Source organism: Acipenser ruthenus, chromosome 22 (assembly GCF_902713425.1).
Source record: "Acipenser ruthenus chromosome 22, fAciRut3.2 maternal haplotype, whole genome shotgun sequence".
NCBI lineage: Eukaryota > Metazoa > Chordata > Actinopteri > Acipenseriformes > Acipenseridae > Acipenser > Acipenser ruthenus.
In genome coordinates, this window is record NC_081210.1 from 19,257,146 (window position 1) to 19,274,537 (window position 17,392).

At 38.2% G+C, this 17,392-nt stretch overlaps 1 protein-coding gene across 1 annotated transcript in view; it reads left to right on the top strand.

The window, feature by feature from the left end:
• The window catches only part of LOC131696521 (platelet-derived growth factor receptor beta-like), a 41,835-nt gene that overhangs the window by 13,886 nt on the left and 10,557 nt on the right, over positions 1-17,392 (top strand). The window contains exons 2-19 of the mRNA XM_034051780.3: positions 4,437-4,503; positions 5,539-5,814; positions 6,314-6,577; positions 6,925-7,055; positions 7,744-7,918; positions 8,933-9,122; positions 9,395-9,510; positions 9,837-9,960; positions 10,769-10,980; positions 11,914-12,008; positions 12,244-12,376; positions 13,242-13,346; positions 14,153-14,263; positions 14,902-15,055; positions 15,207-15,373; positions 16,021-16,139; positions 16,474-16,596; positions 17,050-17,161. Coding sequence (XP_033907671.3) covers positions 4,452-4,503; positions 5,539-5,814; positions 6,314-6,577; positions 6,925-7,055; positions 7,744-7,918; positions 8,933-9,122; positions 9,395-9,510; positions 9,837-9,960; positions 10,769-10,980; positions 11,914-12,008; positions 12,244-12,376; positions 13,242-13,346; positions 14,153-14,263; positions 14,902-15,055; positions 15,207-15,373; positions 16,021-16,139; positions 16,474-16,596; positions 17,050-17,161 — 2,659 coding nt within the window. The 5' untranslated portion in view covers positions 4,437-4,451. The remainder of the gene's footprint in view (positions 1-4,436; positions 4,504-5,538; positions 5,815-6,313; positions 6,578-6,924; positions 7,056-7,743; positions 7,919-8,932; positions 9,123-9,394; positions 9,511-9,836; positions 9,961-10,768; positions 10,981-11,913; positions 12,009-12,243; positions 12,377-13,241; positions 13,347-14,152; positions 14,264-14,901; positions 15,056-15,206; positions 15,374-16,020; positions 16,140-16,473; positions 16,597-17,049; positions 17,162-17,392) is intronic.

Below are 17,392 nucleotides of genomic sequence, written 5' to 3' on the forward strand. Positions count from 1 at the left end.
ATTAAGCACATTAGGTTCAGTTCAATAAAGAATAAGAATGTGTAATTCTAAGATTCTTAACTTTAGGAGTCTATTAGTTATTACCTGTTATTCCAGTGAGTATAATAAGGGTTGTAATCTTGGTAGTCTGTCTTTGTGAAGACCAATCCCTAATCACGTCTGGATGCTACCCAAGGCCAGTTTCAGTGCTCGGGTTCGGACCCAGCCTACATGTACCAAACATGAGTTACTACATAAAGTTAAATAGTTAATCAGAGACTTATACCTTGTAGGCAGTGGATCAATTACACCTGTAAAGGAGACTTTTGGGGTCTTGAAAGTTATGGTTTATATACTGTAGAACGGTATATAACCTAATACACAGTATCCTCCTCAAATCAATTATTTAAAAATTGTGAAGCAACCACCGTGCAGAGTGCGCCCAGTTTCACACTCGTACAATGTTGCTTCTGTTATTGCCTCAGCATACCTCAGAACCTGCCAGGCAGCATTCAAATGGGACCCTTTAGCCTTTCAAACAGTGTGGCAGGGAAGTAGCCAAAGTGAGACGGGCAAACACAAACAGAGCAGAAGGCTGTGAGAATAGAATGAATAATGTATTCTCTAACGGAATCCCCCGCCGGCTCTTTCCAGTGTTTGTAAACTAATACAATACAATGTGGGATTGTATATCTTGTGGAGGGAAAAGGAGATTTTGTGTTTGTCCTGTGTCATTTTATTTTATCGACATTAAGAGCTCTGTTTGTTACTGTTTTATTTACGCAGTATTCTTTTTTAGTAAAGCTGTTTTCTTGATACAATATCAGAATGTATATAACTGCAAAGTAATTAACCTAGTGCATGAGGAATGTAACCATGGTGTGCTAATTTTTGGTTGCATGTGTATTAGTCCAGTAATTTTGATTATTTTCTGTTCCAAATTGTCTTTAGTGAGAATTAATTATGATCATTGGGGCAGAAATGTAGTAAGATTAAAGAGGAAAGGCTAAAAATCACAAAGCTTGAATAACAGGATTGTGCTTAGAAGAGCAATAGGAATGATTGTCTTTCCTCTTCAACTGAACCCTTTGGAACGGCCCAATGAATGTAGGCTGAATGTATACATAACACCACCACAGTGCAAAGCTATACGCAACCAAGCTTTCACCCCTTGCATTTTTTTAGCTCACTGGTGACACACTATCAAACAAAAGCGCTGCTAAATAAATACATGCAGCCTGGGGTACAAGCGATGAGAAAACATCAGAAGAAAAAGACAATGATGGGTTGTTTACAGTGTTTACTGGAAAAGTCCCAAAACAAGACGTTCTCTTTATTGCAGTTAAATGTGTTTTTTTTGTTTTTTTTCTCAGCCTCCTCTTGCAATTTTCCCAGCACTTGTGGCCATAGAGATGTTTAAACAGGAAATGGCAAAAATGCCTGCTGTCGACTGGGTTTCTCTGTGTACTCTTCATGCATCTAGAACCATGGGCCAAAACTGAGTCTATCTCAGCTGCATAGACAGTACTGAGTTCCCAGTGCTGGTGCCTATAAACTTCACAATTGATTGCTAATGTGTTTTATCACCATTACCCTGAAAAGAACATGGTGATAAATGTAACGATGTTAAGAATTCTTTGAAGTCCAAGATACAGTTACTATTTTTTTTCACAGTGCTAACAGTAAAAAAAAAAAAAAAAAAAAAACATTTTAATTGAAACAAATGTGCAATCACCCTAAATGGACATGTTACCATAGCAACCCGACTAGACTGCCAGGTTTTCATAGCAACCCAACTGCACGGGTCAGAATACAACCCCATTATTTACGCTATATTGCCAGAAACAAATTTAACAGGGCTGTTGCTATTTGTTCAATTAGGAAATATCTGGGCCTGGATTCAGAATCACTACAACAGCTGAGTGAGGCCTACTCATGCAGAATAAGCATAGGGCCCACCTGTAAGGTGTTTAAAACCATAGCAAGATCCCAACTCTGAGCAAAATGAGTGCTGACAACAGCCCTGGGACTTTCAAATGGGCTTACAAGCCAATTGTGGGCTCAAGAGTTACCTTTACGTTTTCTATTTCCAGTTTGTTGACATTTCAAAAAACATGTGTTTGCTATCATCATACCTAGTCAGAATGGATTCATGAATACAGTGCTTTTTTGTATCATCTCATTGACTGTGTAGTTTTTCAAAAAGCCAATATATTTTTTAAGAATGGTTCAGTGTTAGTCATGCAGTACTGAGTTTGAAATCTCATTTGCAAAGTATTTGCTGAGTGCCAGACACATTCAGTTTCGTAACCAGTGATTCAATACAGGCAGTAACTACATTTTAATTGAATGAAGTGTATCCCAGCCTCCTACATATCACAGATTCTGAATTTAATCTGCAAATCATAATGTCAGTATCTGAATTTAGTCTTTACAGAAACATCTGACTCTGATTAAAACATGGGCCCCAGACTGTGACAGGAAACTGAGATTTGAATCTTGATTATTCAGAGAAGAAAAAACAAACATCGCATTTTAATCGCAAAAGAGTCTCTAAAGCCCACCCACACTTTCCATGAACCACAGATAAAACCACTGATAAAATCATATAAAATAAAGAACTACATAATGAAATAATAGGGGGGATGAAAGAGAGCTTCTAGTGGTGTTGGCACATGGTGTATGTCAAATAGCTTTGTCATCGAACCATACCCTCCCTGCTGCAGGCCTCTCCTTAGAACTTCCTGACTCTTACACAGTCAAACAGCCGGAGTCCCGTTGAGGTAATTGATAAGTAACGTGCCAGCCTATGTAAAACCGCACAGCTAGTTGTAGACTTGGGTTTATACTTTGGTAAGCTTATCTTTCTACAATATAGTTTAGAACACAGTTAGGTCGACTTCAGTCCATGCCATAAACTCATCTCTTTACCTATAATCATTACTTTTTCTGAAAGAAAAAACAGATTACAATTCTAAACTAATAAGTAATAACTTCAAGCATTATACTACTTACTCATAAACTAACATCTCAACTATTGTGGGTAAAACATTTTGGAAATCTAACCCTGTCTTATAAAATGCACTTATGTTATGTCTTTTGATATTTATAAAGGGGAACATAACAGTTTTAGCCTCATTGTAAAAAAAAAATGGAATCTTGTCATGGATAACAGTTTTAGCCACATTGAAAAAAAAAATGGAATCTTGTCATGGAAAACTGATCCCAGACTATCATAAATCTTGACACTTAAAACGCATGTGCTCAATGTAAATGTAATATTATTTTTTAGTTGTTACAAAAACCTGCCCTGATAATTGTTGTACAAGAACCCTGAATTAAATAAAGCAGTGAATTACTTCTGTCTGGATGCCTTTGATACACCAGACATCTGGAACGCAGCTTGAGCTGTAGGGGGAAGGTATCTTGGCGAGTAACTGCACACAGGCCTAACTAAATGTCACATTGAAAAAGTGTCAAGTTACATACCTTGGCTGACCGTGAGACCCAGCTTTATCGATGGTCTCTGTATTAGGTCAATGACATCTTCAATGTATGTCCTTTTCAGGTTGTCAATTCATGCAGTAACAAGGCTCTGCAGACATTCTCTACTCTAGGATTCTAGAGTAGAAATCTAGAGTATTGCCACCAAAAAAAAAAAAATGTTACTGTTGTTAATTTTGTTCTCCTTGTTGAAGAGGCTAAACATAGTAAATGAAGACAGCATTTACTCCCACCAATGTCCTTTATGGTTATTACATTCTCCTATGTTTATTCCCTGTATAAGGATGATGGCATCATTAGAATTGAGTTCTTCTTGCTACATGTCCGGCCCACTTTCAGTTTTATCGCTCTTGTAATAACATTGCATACTTTTATTTGTGCTCTTATCCTTTTCCTGTCTCTTCTTGTTATTCCCAGCATGCATCTTTCCATACTCTGTTGAGTCGTTTGTAATTTTTGAGTCATTTTTGCATTGAGAGTCCAGGTTTCGCATCTGAAAGTTAGCACTGGCAGCACGCATTGGTCGAAGACTTTCCTCTTGAGGCATAAGGGTAGTTTCCCTTTCAGAACCATGCTTAATCTTCCAAAGGCACTCCAGCCATCATTAGATTTTAGTTGGCGTCATTAGATTTTTTGCTAAATAAGAAAGCAATAGCACACACCAAGGTGTTTAAATATGGTCCAGGGTCTGCATGCCTAAGGGGGTTGTCAACAGCCTAGACGTGCGAATGCTAGTTCATATTTGAAAAACATATTTAGAGTGTGGGATTTGGGATTAAAGAGATTGTCAAAACTAGATTAATTTTCTAATTTACAGATTAAATAAATCATTCTATATGCAGAATAAATTGTAAGATAAAGCACAATTGTGAGCTAATGATGTGATTGAATTCAAACGTTTGAAGAAGTTAATATAGTTTCCTTTACTTGTTTAACAATCATTCTCTTTTCAGAGCTATACCTGAAAAATGAAGAAGGATTGGAAGAAATCCACCTTCTCTACTGTCATTCTTCTTACAGGTAAGAGCAACTGAAATCCATTGCAATATGATTCGTTTCGATCTATGAATTTGATTTTATTCCAGTCCTAAAAGAATGTGTGAACTATTTATATACTGTATGTATGTCTGTATGTATGCATAGAGGTAGCAACTGGGTGTCTGAGTTTTAAGGTGCCTGACTGAATCTCTTTTTACTACACCGCTAGCTGTTATTAATTGGATAATTTACAAAAATGCCCTGGGTACTAGGTTCCAGATGTTCTAGCCCTGCCGACCCCTAATATATATATATATATATATATATATATATATATATATATATTATCATCATCAGCAGCAGCCTTTTTCAGTCCACTGCTGGATGAAGGCCTCCCCAAGATTTTTCCACAAAGGCCTGTCTGCTGCTTTCCACATCCACGTTCCTCCGGCGTGTTTCCTAATTTTATCTTGCCATCTTCCTGGAGGTCTTCTTCTTGGTCGCTTTATATCTCTTGGGATCCAGTCTGATATCTCTTTGGTCCAGCAATGGTCTGTTCTTCTTGCTACGTGTCTGGCCCACTGCCATTTCAGTTTTTTCGCTCTTATAATAACATTGCATACTTTTGTTTGTGCTCTTATCCATTCCTTCCTTTTCCCGTCTCTTCTTGTTGTTCCCAGCATGCATCTTTCCATACTCTGTTTAGTCGTTTGTAATTCTTTAGTGATTTTTGCATTGAGGGTCCAGGTTTCGCATCTATAAGTTAGCACTGGCAGCACGCACAGGTCAAAGACTTTCCTCTTGAGGCATAAGGGTAGTTTCCCTTTCAGAACCATGCTTAATCTTCCAAAGGCACTCCAGCCCATTTTTACTCTTCTATTGATTTCGCACATTTGGTTCTCCGTTGCCGAAACTAACTGTCCTAAGTTTACGTAGTTATTGACTTCTTCAAGCTTGATCCCACCCACTGACTTCAATTGCCTATATATATATATATATATATATATATATATATATATATATATATATATATAAAATACTTCAGTTATTTCTATCAAACCTAATTCTTTTTTTAAGCGATTCTACAGTTCTGCACAGGGGCCCGTAGACCAGTCATTTCACCTGAGGATTCTGAGCATGTTCTGGACCTTTCCTCTACCTTCACCCTCACCTGCTCTGGACCTGACAAGGTGGTGTGGAAATACAGGCAGGACGCCAATGTGACTGAAGTGCAGGGCGAGTTATCTAGCAACCTCACTCTGCACAGGGTATCGGGGAGACACACTGGGCTGTACACCTGCCAGCACAAGAGTGCAGAAGAACAAGAGAAAAGCACATACATTTTTGTGCCAGGTTGGTGACACTGTCTATTTTTACAAATGTAAGCTTGACTGTGTTGGTTTGAAAGTATAAAAACACCAAACTAAATCCATGATATACCATATGCTGTATCATGTCCCCAAAAACGTTTATTACCAAACTCCTGTAAACTTTTAGTTGAAAATGTATAGTTAACAGATGCATAATAAAAGATATATGTAAATCAAGATATATATTGTGTAATGACCCATATGGATCTTGATTTGTTAAATATAATTATAGAATTCATTCAGTTCAATTAAATAATAATATATAAAAAACATCTGACATTGGTGATATAGTTCAAAGATGTAATGCATACATGTGCACTTAGGTTGTAGCACTGAATATGGTCTTACACTGTAGATCTCCTTATCCTCACTTTGGTAAGAGCCTGAATAACCATACATCTTAGAGCAATGGTACTGTGCGCTACTGAGATGAGACTTTCTCTGCTTTGGTTTACTGTACAGGCTGTATGTTCCTTCCTCAGATCCAGACATGTGGTTCTTACCACTGGAGCATGGCGAATCAGTGGTGATGAAAACGAACGCCAAAGCCACCTTTCCCTGCTTTGTCACCAACCCCGCTTTTAATGTCACCCTTCATGATAAGTCACATGACCTGCCTGTTCCTGGATCATACAAGCCACAGGAAGGCTTTACAGGGAAAGTCGAAGACAAATCCTATTACTGCAGGGCAACCTTCAATGGAACCCAGAGAGAGTCAGAGCAGTTTTATGTTTACAGCATAATAGGTAACTATTTTCTCATACTTTTTATTGATAGCTACCTCCATACACATGAACTCTCCCTTGTTTTTTGTGTACATGAGTACAGTGTTGCAGGGACAAGCATGTGTTCCCTTAGCTCTATTGTGGCTGCCTCTGTTGAAGCATACAGGACCTTCACATTGATGTGTTGGGACAGGTGAAGTCATCTTAAGAAATGTGATTGCAAAGTGTTTTTTTTTTCTTTTTTCTTTTGTTATATATTAAATTGCTTTGTTATTTATTTTGGGTAAGAAGGTCACTTTCAGTTTCACAAGTCCCCCAGTAGTGTTTATTCATGCTGTTTTTCTTCTCTTTTTCTTTTCAACGTTTAGTTCCAGAGGCGATTGAAGCCATTATCAACGCCACACAGACGGTACTGAAGCAAGGAGAGCCTCTTATGGTTAACTGTTCCATTCATGGCTCAGAGCTTGCTTATTTCAGTTGGGATTACCCACGCAAAGCTGTAAGTAGCAATGAATTCTGTTTTAGGTGACAAAAACCTACCTGCTACCTAAAAATTGGTAGAAAACTGGTACGAGCAAGGTAAAAATAGGGTTTGGTGTTACTGTACCTCACCATTGTTTCCCTGATAAATTCACAAGATTTCTTATTTAAGAGAGCTTGGTTAAATTTTATGTTGGTGTTTTATTTCCACCATCCTACATAAAAGAAAGGTTTAGTAAATACAGCTCCCCATACATAAAAACTGATGAAGTGGCAAAAGAAGGAATGTTTAATCTGTACAAACAGTAATGAGATGTATATATTTGTCAATATATAAATATAAAATCACTATATATATATATATATATATATATATATATATATATATATATATATATATATATATATATATATATATCTTAGCAGATGCCCTTATCCAGGGCGACTTACAATTGTTACAAGATATCACATTATTTTTACATACAATTACATTATTTTTGACACATTATATAATAACATGTATAGGGTTCATCTTCAGTGCAAACTGTATTTTATCTTTTAAACAAACATTCTTCAATTGAGTCAAAGCTTTGTGAATCGGGTTCAGCTGTGCAAATTGGCCCTGCATTCACCCTAGATTGTCAATCTGGCGGACTGTCTTTTGGTCATTTTTCTTTAAAGCAAACCTTCTCCATCCCCTCCATTAGGCAGGCAAAACTATTGAGCCAATAACAGATGTGACAGCTGGCCTGGAGTGGAGCCTGCGGTCTATCCTGAACATTTCCAACGCCACTCTGGAAGATTCAGGCCTGTATTACTGCAACGTCACAGAGAATGTCGGGGAGCAGGAGGCTTATGATCATATCAAGATCACAGTTCTTGGTAGGTTGTCTGATCAAGGAACAGAGCCTCCCTTTGAGTGCTTTGATATTAAGCCTTGTCACACTGTGGTTAAATATCCCTTATAAATAGTGAATAATGCATCTATAAATAATGAAAACATACTATAACTGATTTCTAAGTGATTTATACATGGCTCCTATACTAAAGCATGTCTGAAGAATGAGTGCTTGTAGCCATGTTGTATTTGAGCGATATCTTACCCACTTTAACCATAATCCTTCCTCCTCTTTCTCTTTAGATTCTTTGTTCTTTCTCTTATCTTCATTTTATTTGAATCCAATGTAACTATCTTCTATCTTATCACCAATTTCAACACATCGAGATAGCAAACCTCTATATACTGAGTGGCACCTTCACTATATATATATATATATATATATATATATATATATATATATATATATATATATATATATATATATTAAATAATAAAACACTGGAGAAATTTGTCACATTTGTTTTAATATATCTTAAAACTTGTTCCTGTTAATTTTAATATATAAATGATTATTTTCAAAATAAACTAGTTCTGTTTTGGTATGTCTAATTCCTTGCCAGGTTTTGTTCTAGTTAGCCTTCAAATTCTGCTGACTGCTGCTTTTCTACTAAACTGAATTGGTTGTCTGTTATTTAACAAATAGGAAATTGAGTTGCAGCCTCCCTGAGATAAACATACGTTTAGTGAATAAAAACCTTATGCTTCTAGACTCTAGAGTTTGCCCTGATGTTACACTGCTGGTCAAACATCCCGAGCCAAAGAGCATAAAAAGTCACTTCAGTACAAACACACACACATATATATATATAGCAATGTAAATGGCAAGCCCTGTTCTGTGTGCAGATAGAGGGGGTGGCTGGAAAACCATGTGTATTTTGGCTCTGTTTTGAAGCAGCACCAATGTGTATGTTTTTGCTGAGCAAGGGATTTTTATTTATTTTTTATTTATTTTTTTAAATGGAAATACTTACCTGTCTTTCTATGTACTTTCACAGAGCAGGGGTTTGTCAGGCTAAGCTCAGACCTCAACAGGAATCTGTCTGTCAAACTCCACGAGAGCTTCGATGTCAGTGTGGTGATAGAGGCCTACCCCAAGCCTTCAGTGCACTGGTTGAAGGACAATAGCATAGTAATGGAGAGCAGCGATGAAGTTTCCATGGAAACCACAGAGGAAGAAGAGACCAGGTAACAGTGTAGTTGATACTGTTGAGAATAACGGCAAAATATGCCTTCGATACCTTCAAATAGCTCCTTTGGAATTGTAAGGTAAAACTTAGAAGAAGTTGAGTAAAGTAGATAGACATTTTGGCCAGTGCCTTCTTCGGTGTACTGGCAAAATATATCCTCCAGACCTTTGTAAAACATGCTATGATAATTCTTCTAGAAGCTGTGCATTCTTTATTATTAATAACAGTACCAGCTAATGATAACTTCTCCCTCTATTTTCTTGTTTGAAGGTACCTCAGCACGTTGACACTGGTTCGAATTAAAACAGAACAGAGCGGTTTTTACACAATCAGAGTCTCTAATGAAGATGAGATCCAGGAGTTGACCTTCGATCTTAATGTCAATGGTAAGTGAACTGCATTTGGTAATAGGGACAATGCCAGGGTTTAATAGTGGTGAATAAATAAATTGTTACCAAACCCACCAGTCACTGTATGTCCCTCATACATCTATATGACTTTTATATAACCAGTACAATTTGTATAAATAATATTCAATTAAAAATTGTATACCGCAATGCAGGCTGAGAATCGACATCTTGTTTTCAAAGGAGTCCTGATAAAAACAGAAGCAGAGGTTCAATAAACGACAGTATCTGCACTACTACAAACCACACCACAAACACAAGTTCATGTTGTGAATCTCAAGTTGTGCTTCCCCTTTCTCTTGTAGTGCCTCCCAGGATTGTGGAGCTTTCAGACCACCACCCCTCCGACAAGGGCCAGGCTGTGGTCTGTATGGCCGAGGGGGCTCCCTCCCCTGAAATAGAGTGGTTCAGCTGCAGCCAGATGAAAAAGTGAGTCTGACGGGCCCTGTTAACACAGCTCGAAAGAATGCTTTACCAGACTTGAGATTTGTTGTAAACCTTCACTTTCTCCACCAGAGTGTAGCGGGTCACCATTTTTAGGTGTTTTTAGAACTGACTCCATCATACACTTGATAGTTTTCTTAGAGGAAAAAGGCAGTATTTAGATGTGGGTGCATTTAATTCTAGACAATTGCCTAGGAGGCTTCATTCTGAGCTTTACTGTTTACAGAATCATTACAATATTAATTCACTAGGTGGTGCTAGTGTATATTAAAACATTTAGATATTTTTACACACCCCTCGTAGATTAGAAAGTACTACATATTTAACAAGTGAATCTTTGTTTTGGTCCACCACGAAGACTGTATACTAGGGCTACTCAACCCTGGTCCTGGTGGGCCACTGTCCCTCCTGGTTTTTGTTCTAACTATACACTAAATTAATTGGAGCAACTAAGCTTCTAATAAGCACTTAATTGATCCAATTAAGTAATTTAGGGTACAGTTGGAACAAAAACCAGGAGGGACAGCAGCCCTCCAGGACCAGGGTTGAGTAGCCCTACTGTATACTGTTTCATTAACTTCATAAAAACTGCATCTCCTTGCCCCCTAAAGACAAGAGGAGACAGACTTTAATATAGGGCTGATTGTAGGGCTCAGAGGGTGGGCGGTTCCATATCCAAAACTGCAAATTCGTACGTCCATATTGACAGTGTTATGGAAAGTGCTTCTAAGTTTCTGTCCAGTACGTACAAAAGACCAACAGTCTAACTTTCTGTTTTACTAAATGTCCACAGATGCAGCAACAGAACTGTTCTCTGGAACCCTCTAGCCACAGACCCTGATAATATCAGCATTCAGACCAATGTGAGCTTCAATGAGAGTCGGAAAGTTTATCTGGCACGGAGCGTTATCGTCTTTCAGAATGTGCAGACGATGCTTTCCATCCGCTGTGAGGCCAGGAACAAGCTTGGGAGAAAAACACAAGACGTCAAACTGGTTTCACACTGTAGGTATTGCTTTTGTTGGAACAAGTAGCACACAAGTGCTCGCTAAATACATTTCCAAACTGTTTCCTGTTGGCTCCAACTGTGTTTTTTTAGTTTTTTTTTCTTTTCTTTTTGTGTGTGTGTCAGACTGTTTATAAGAACTGGATGGACTCCAATACGTTTTTAAAGCTAGAATACTCAGCAATGTTCCCAGTTTGCTTTAAATAATACTATAACAAAAGCACTTAGTAGATTCGAAAGGCAGAGAGCCACTGTTCCTGCTTAACTGCTGTAACACACGCCGTCACTCACGGTCGTTCGTTGCCCCTTTAATAATTGACCCACACAGGAACTTGAAGTTTAGCACTTCTGCGCACTTAATACAGAGAAACATAAAATGAACAAACAAAAGCCTAGCTCTTACAAGCACTTACTACACATACAGCGGGTCCCTGACTGACTCGCAGGACAGCTAAGCTGTTTACCTGCCATAAAACACAAAAAACAATACACAAAAAAACACTTTGCAGCACTACGTTTGCAAAGCGTGATTCCCTTTTGAATACCTTTCTCTCTACGGTTCACGACCAGGCTCTGCCTTCATCAGCAGCCCTGAAGAGACGCTTTTTTAAATACCCTGCACTTGGCTCTAATTTACAACAATAGCCAGGTGCAGGTGATAATTAAACAATAATTAAATTAACAAATAATAATGCAATACACACTTTTTTTAAGCAGGGAGGATATTTAACCCCCATCCTTGCTGTGCTACACTGCCAGTTAAGTGATTGGTGGTACTCAACTGATAATGATAGAATATGACTGCTAAGAGCTTTGAGAGGTTATTCAACCTCTTCATAGGGGTTATTCTTGTAATGGAATCGTTCCTCTAGTGTTTTGCTATACCGGTACACAATAATTCTTATGTAGTCCTTTATTTTTCTCTCTTGCAGTGTTAAACTCCCAGGTGGCAATAACAGCCGCCATCGTAGCCTTGCTGGTTATTGCTGTAATTGCAGTTGTTGTGCTCATCATACTGTGGAGAAAGGTAAGATACGGCATTCCTAAACATTTTAACCTCCTTTTATCCCAAGGGAAGCAAGACACACTGTATATATGATAACACTGTGGGCTCAATCCTTGATCAGAGAATGTGTTAATTGTGTTGACTGAATATAGCAGTGTTATATCTTGTTTGATTGTTGTTGCTGTTGGTTTCTTGAGTGCTCAGTTTGTCTTTACTATGTTGGTCACTAATAATTCCAGTGTTTGTCTGTATTCAGAAACCTCGCTATGAGATCCGCTGGAAGGTGATCGAGTCAGTCAGCTCCGACGGTCATGAGTACATTTACGTGGACCCCATGCACCTGCCTTATGACTCCAGCTGGGAATTCCCAAGAGACTGCTTGGTGTTGGGTAAGAAGGGAATACGGTCATTACCAAGGCAATTGCTTACAAAACCACCAGTTCCACCATTGAGGGAGGTAGTTCACATTGGACATTGTGAGATTCCTTGCCAGAGTTACGTTGAGCAGAATAATATTTAACTGAATAAGAAGTCCAGACTCCTTGGGCAGTTTATTTACATCACATATTGCATTAGCCAGTTCATTTGCACAAGCCACAGAGTCAGTTACAGCAACCCGTTGTGTAGCACAATACGTTTAGAGGTTACCATCTCATATTTAGTGCCAGCTGTGAAATACATTCAGATTGTATTATAACTTATTGTTATTTCTGCAAAAACTAATTACCAGCAATAGGGCTTTACTAACTCTAGCCTCACAATGCATTGTCCTTCATTGGGACGTGGGGTCAGACGTCAGTCTCCAGTAATCACACATTTCTATGATTGGTTGTTTGCATTAAAAATGCTTTTTAGTTGTGATCAGTGTTTCCTAGTGTAAACACAACCTTAGAGGTGTCATCCTTCATATGCAAGGTGCATCACAAACATCAAGATTTTCAAGGAAAGTGACTGAATTAGCCTTACCAAAAATTAGCCACTTGCACGAAGCCGAAGCCTGAATCTCAAACACTACCAAACCTGGAATTCAGCCGGCTGCTTTAAAAAGTTTTTTGGATCACATTTTTGTTATTTGAACTTTACAGACTACATTCCTTGAAATGAATTTATTATAAAGTCCAGGTATGTCTTGTTAGCAGTCCAATGTATTATGATAATGATCTTGTGATCAGTGGTTTTGCTGTATAAAGCATCACCCACATGTATCTATTTCTTTCTTGCCATTGTATTTATTCTGAGTTCTTTTTGCTTCAGGTCGGACTTTGGGTTCAGGAGCCTTTGGACGGGTTGTGGAAGCATCCGCTCATGGCCTCAGTCATTCCCAGTCAACCACTAAAGTGGCTGTGAAAATGCTCAAATGTAGGTTTCCTATGATGCATATGTAAGGTTTATGTATTACGGTAAACATGGTATTAACTACTTTGCTATAAGGATGAGACCAGGCCATGTTTCAAATATTAACAATGTTTACCATTTATTAGTTCCAAATACCCACATTACAGTCTATGAACGTTATTGTTTAGAACGTTTATTATTTATACCACATGGGCTTAGGACATACGTAACTTCAGTCTGTTTTTGTTATCTTACTTATTATCAATAGAATTTAGCCCTGGTTAATTGTTTACCCTATTTCGTTCCATACATTTCTGCACATGCTTTGTCTCTTCAATCAATTTAAACCTGTTCTACTTATGCCAAATCACTTCCAGTAAACTGGTTTAACATTACCAATAAATGTTACACTCAAAAGATATTGCCAATACATTTTCATCTTACACACACACACACACACACTATATACACTATATTCCTCTTAAACAAGCTTAATCAGGTTTCAGTGTGTCACAATGATGCCTTCTTAAACTCTGTTTACTTTCCAAAAAGTAAACAGAGAATGTCTAGACACCAACTGCCAAAATAATTGACCCTTCTGTCACACTAGCATCTGTAATATTGTGCAATAATAGTCACCCGCTTTCATAGAAATAAACAAATATTCAAATATAGCAACATCCAAGCATCCCTACAAGAAGATATATAAAAACAGTATGTGAGGAGCAAGTACAGAAATATAATAGCATTTGGAAGCCTTGGATTTGATCCAGCTCTTTCCTTTTGACACACTGCTCCATATCCATTTCTTCCTCCTTTGTGACTCACAGCCACAGCTAAGAGGAGCGAGACTCAGGCTCTGATGTCAGAGTTGAAGATCATGAGCCATTTGGGACCTCATCTTAACATTGTTAACCTGCTGGGAGCCTGCACTAAACGAGGTACAAACCAGGGTTCAAAGCACTTTTGTTTTTCTCCGGAGAAGCATCAATAAGCAGAATGGCCTCCTCTTGTTCCTATCTTTTCTAATGTTCATGTTGTCTTATTTCTTAAATACACTTATAAGAGGATATTTGCTGCCTCCTTACTATCTCCAGTTGCTTGTTTTGCAGTTCCCTTGCCCTCAACTGAATAAGAGGGCATCTTTTACACATACACCCAAGATGCACCCCTTACGTAATGTCTAACCGATAAAAGTGTATTTAATATGTGCCAGATAAAACCATACTGAATTTCTTTTAATAAAAGTGGATTAATACCAAAGGTCACTATAAGAGGATTGAGATACCTCATCACTGGGTGATTCCCTTATAAAAGTTTTCTACAGTAAAAACAAGTGTAATAAAGCATAGTGGTAAAGCATAGGTAAGCATTATAAAGCCCAGCGAGATATACAAAAGCATATTTTAAAAACCTGGCAAATCATGGTAATACATGGTAAATGCATAGTATAACCATGGGAAAAGCATGGAGAGACTGCCAAATTACCATGCAAATTTACTGTTGTAAATTTATTAAGAGCTCGTACACCTTTTTTATTTGCATTGTGTAAATTGTTTCACCTTTTTTTACCTTTTAGGCCCTATCTTTCTTATAACGGAGTATTGTCGCCATGGAGACCTGGTAGACTACCTCCACAGAAACAAGCACACCTTTCTGCAGTACTACGCTGATAAAACCAGGAGAGACAGCGATATGTGTGGAAACAACACCTCTGAAAGCCAGGGGAAAAGGTACCCTTGAGAAATTGTTTTGTCAGCCACCACACATCACCACAACACAACACACACAATGACATCCCATACCGAATTATTTTGAAATACAGAAATGTATCAGAGCTTTTGCTTTAGAAACAAGCAATGTTTTTTTCTCTTTTTTTTCCAGTTACGTGACCCTGTTCAGTGAGAGTGACGGTGGATACATGGACATGAGCAAGGATGACACCACTGAATATGTTCCCATGCTGGAACTGTCAGACAACATCAAGTATGCAGATATTGAGCCATCCGTGTATGAAACACCATACCAACAGGACAATTACCAAGGGCAAGGTAAGAGACTGGAAAACAGGAAGGATTTCATTTTAACATTAAAGGCTTCTCAACCTTTGCTAACACAGGCTCAAATAATAATATACTAATATAATAATCAACTACTGTTCCAGAAAAGTTAGAAAAATACCACTGGGATATTGCTATAATACCAGTGCAAAGCACAATCAATCGCAACATATTTGAATCAAATATTCCACAGTGGCTCTGATATCTTAGCACAGTACTGCAGATATGGTATCATGGCACTGCAATGGATTATCAGTATTTGTTGGTTCATCCTTATGAAACAACTTGTATGTCAAAATGTGACCACAGGGGGATTGTTCCTCTAACTTGACTAGACAAAAGAGTTTGCAGAGGAGAGATATACAGCACCACTCTGCCTCAGAGGTAGAAAATAATCCATATAATCTATATAATAATCGGTATAATCTATTATTACTGAGTACAGGTTGGAATTGGGGTCTTTTGCATGCTAGAGGGCATTCTGGCTGCAATTGTACAGATTATAACTGAAAGACAGGTGTTTGCCGAGTTTGTTAGAATTACCCAGAACACCTGGCAATAACTAGACACGACTGCACTGTGTGCATATCAATTTGGTTTGAGTGTGTGGATAATGGCCCTGCTTGTTCCGGTTGTAGCTCCAGAGAGAGTTGACAATGCTCTGGTGATTAACGAGTCTTCAATTCTGAGCTACACAGACCTGGTGGGATTCAGTTACCAGGTGGCTAAAGGAATGGAGTTCCTGGCTTCCAAAAACGTGAGTGCCATCATAGGAATGTACATCATTATGTATTGTTCTGCTGTCTGTTCACAGTCAGGAAACTTAGTTACAAAACCACTGCAAAAACACAACAGAAGTAATTGACTTAAAGCTGTCAGAATAAGTAATAAGCGTGTTTCTTTTTGTTGCTGATCCAATAAAAACATAATTATTAATATTTACAATTACTGGACAAAGTTACAAGGATTCCATCTGCTGTATTATTCTGCAAGTGTGAACTCCCATTCAGAACCTCCTAGCAGACCTCCACAGTAATCTCTTAGAGCTCAGCAATACGTTTTTTGTGTTTTTTTTTTTTTTTAAACTGCAGTGTGTACATCGTGACCTAGCAGCGAGAAACGTCTTGATTTGTGAAGGAAAGCTGGTGAAGATCTGTGACTTCGGGCTCGCACGAGATATCATGCACGATTCTAACTACATCTCCAAAGGCAGCGTGAGTTACGACTTGAAAAAACTGGGCTCTTGGAGGGGGTGGGCGGCAGACAAATGGTGTTTCATAAGATCCTTAAGAAATGTTACCGGTCGTTTGGTTTGTGACACAAATTCATAACCTGTTTTCCACACAAAGGGACACAGACCATTTCAACCTTCTTAACTCTATTTTGTATTCATATTTTAAGTGCAAAAAAGCCATCCCAAAATCATCAGATAAATTGTGATGGAACCTCAATTAATTTACTTTTCTGACGCCCGTCATCTGGCACTAAATAAAGAACCTCTAAAGGTCTAAAGTGAGCGCAATGCCAATACAATCCATATGAAAAAAGGGATATCAAAAAACCAGCAGTTGGTAAGCTCATCTGCATGTATGCTTATGATGACTTTTTTTCGTCAATGGCAATTAGTTTAAGAGCAGGTCACTTATCTCAATATCACATCACCACAGACATTCCTGCCCCTGAAATGGATGGCACCAGAGAGTATCTTCCACAACCTGTACACGACACTGAGTGACTCCTGGTCTTTTGGCATTCTGCTGTGGGAGATCTTCACTATGGGTAGGTACCTAGTCTTAGTCAAGAACTATAATGACATGGCTACCCCCATGGACCCAGTCATGCTCTTTGTTCCAGACACACAATTAATCCTTGATAGATGTTCTTTCAGCCAACACGTCCCAGAAACACTATTATGAGTATTAAGAAGGCTGTATTCTTTTCCTTTTTCAAATGGTGTTTTATACCATATACAGCAAAATGAGGAATATCTTGATCGGGCCTCTTTGTGTC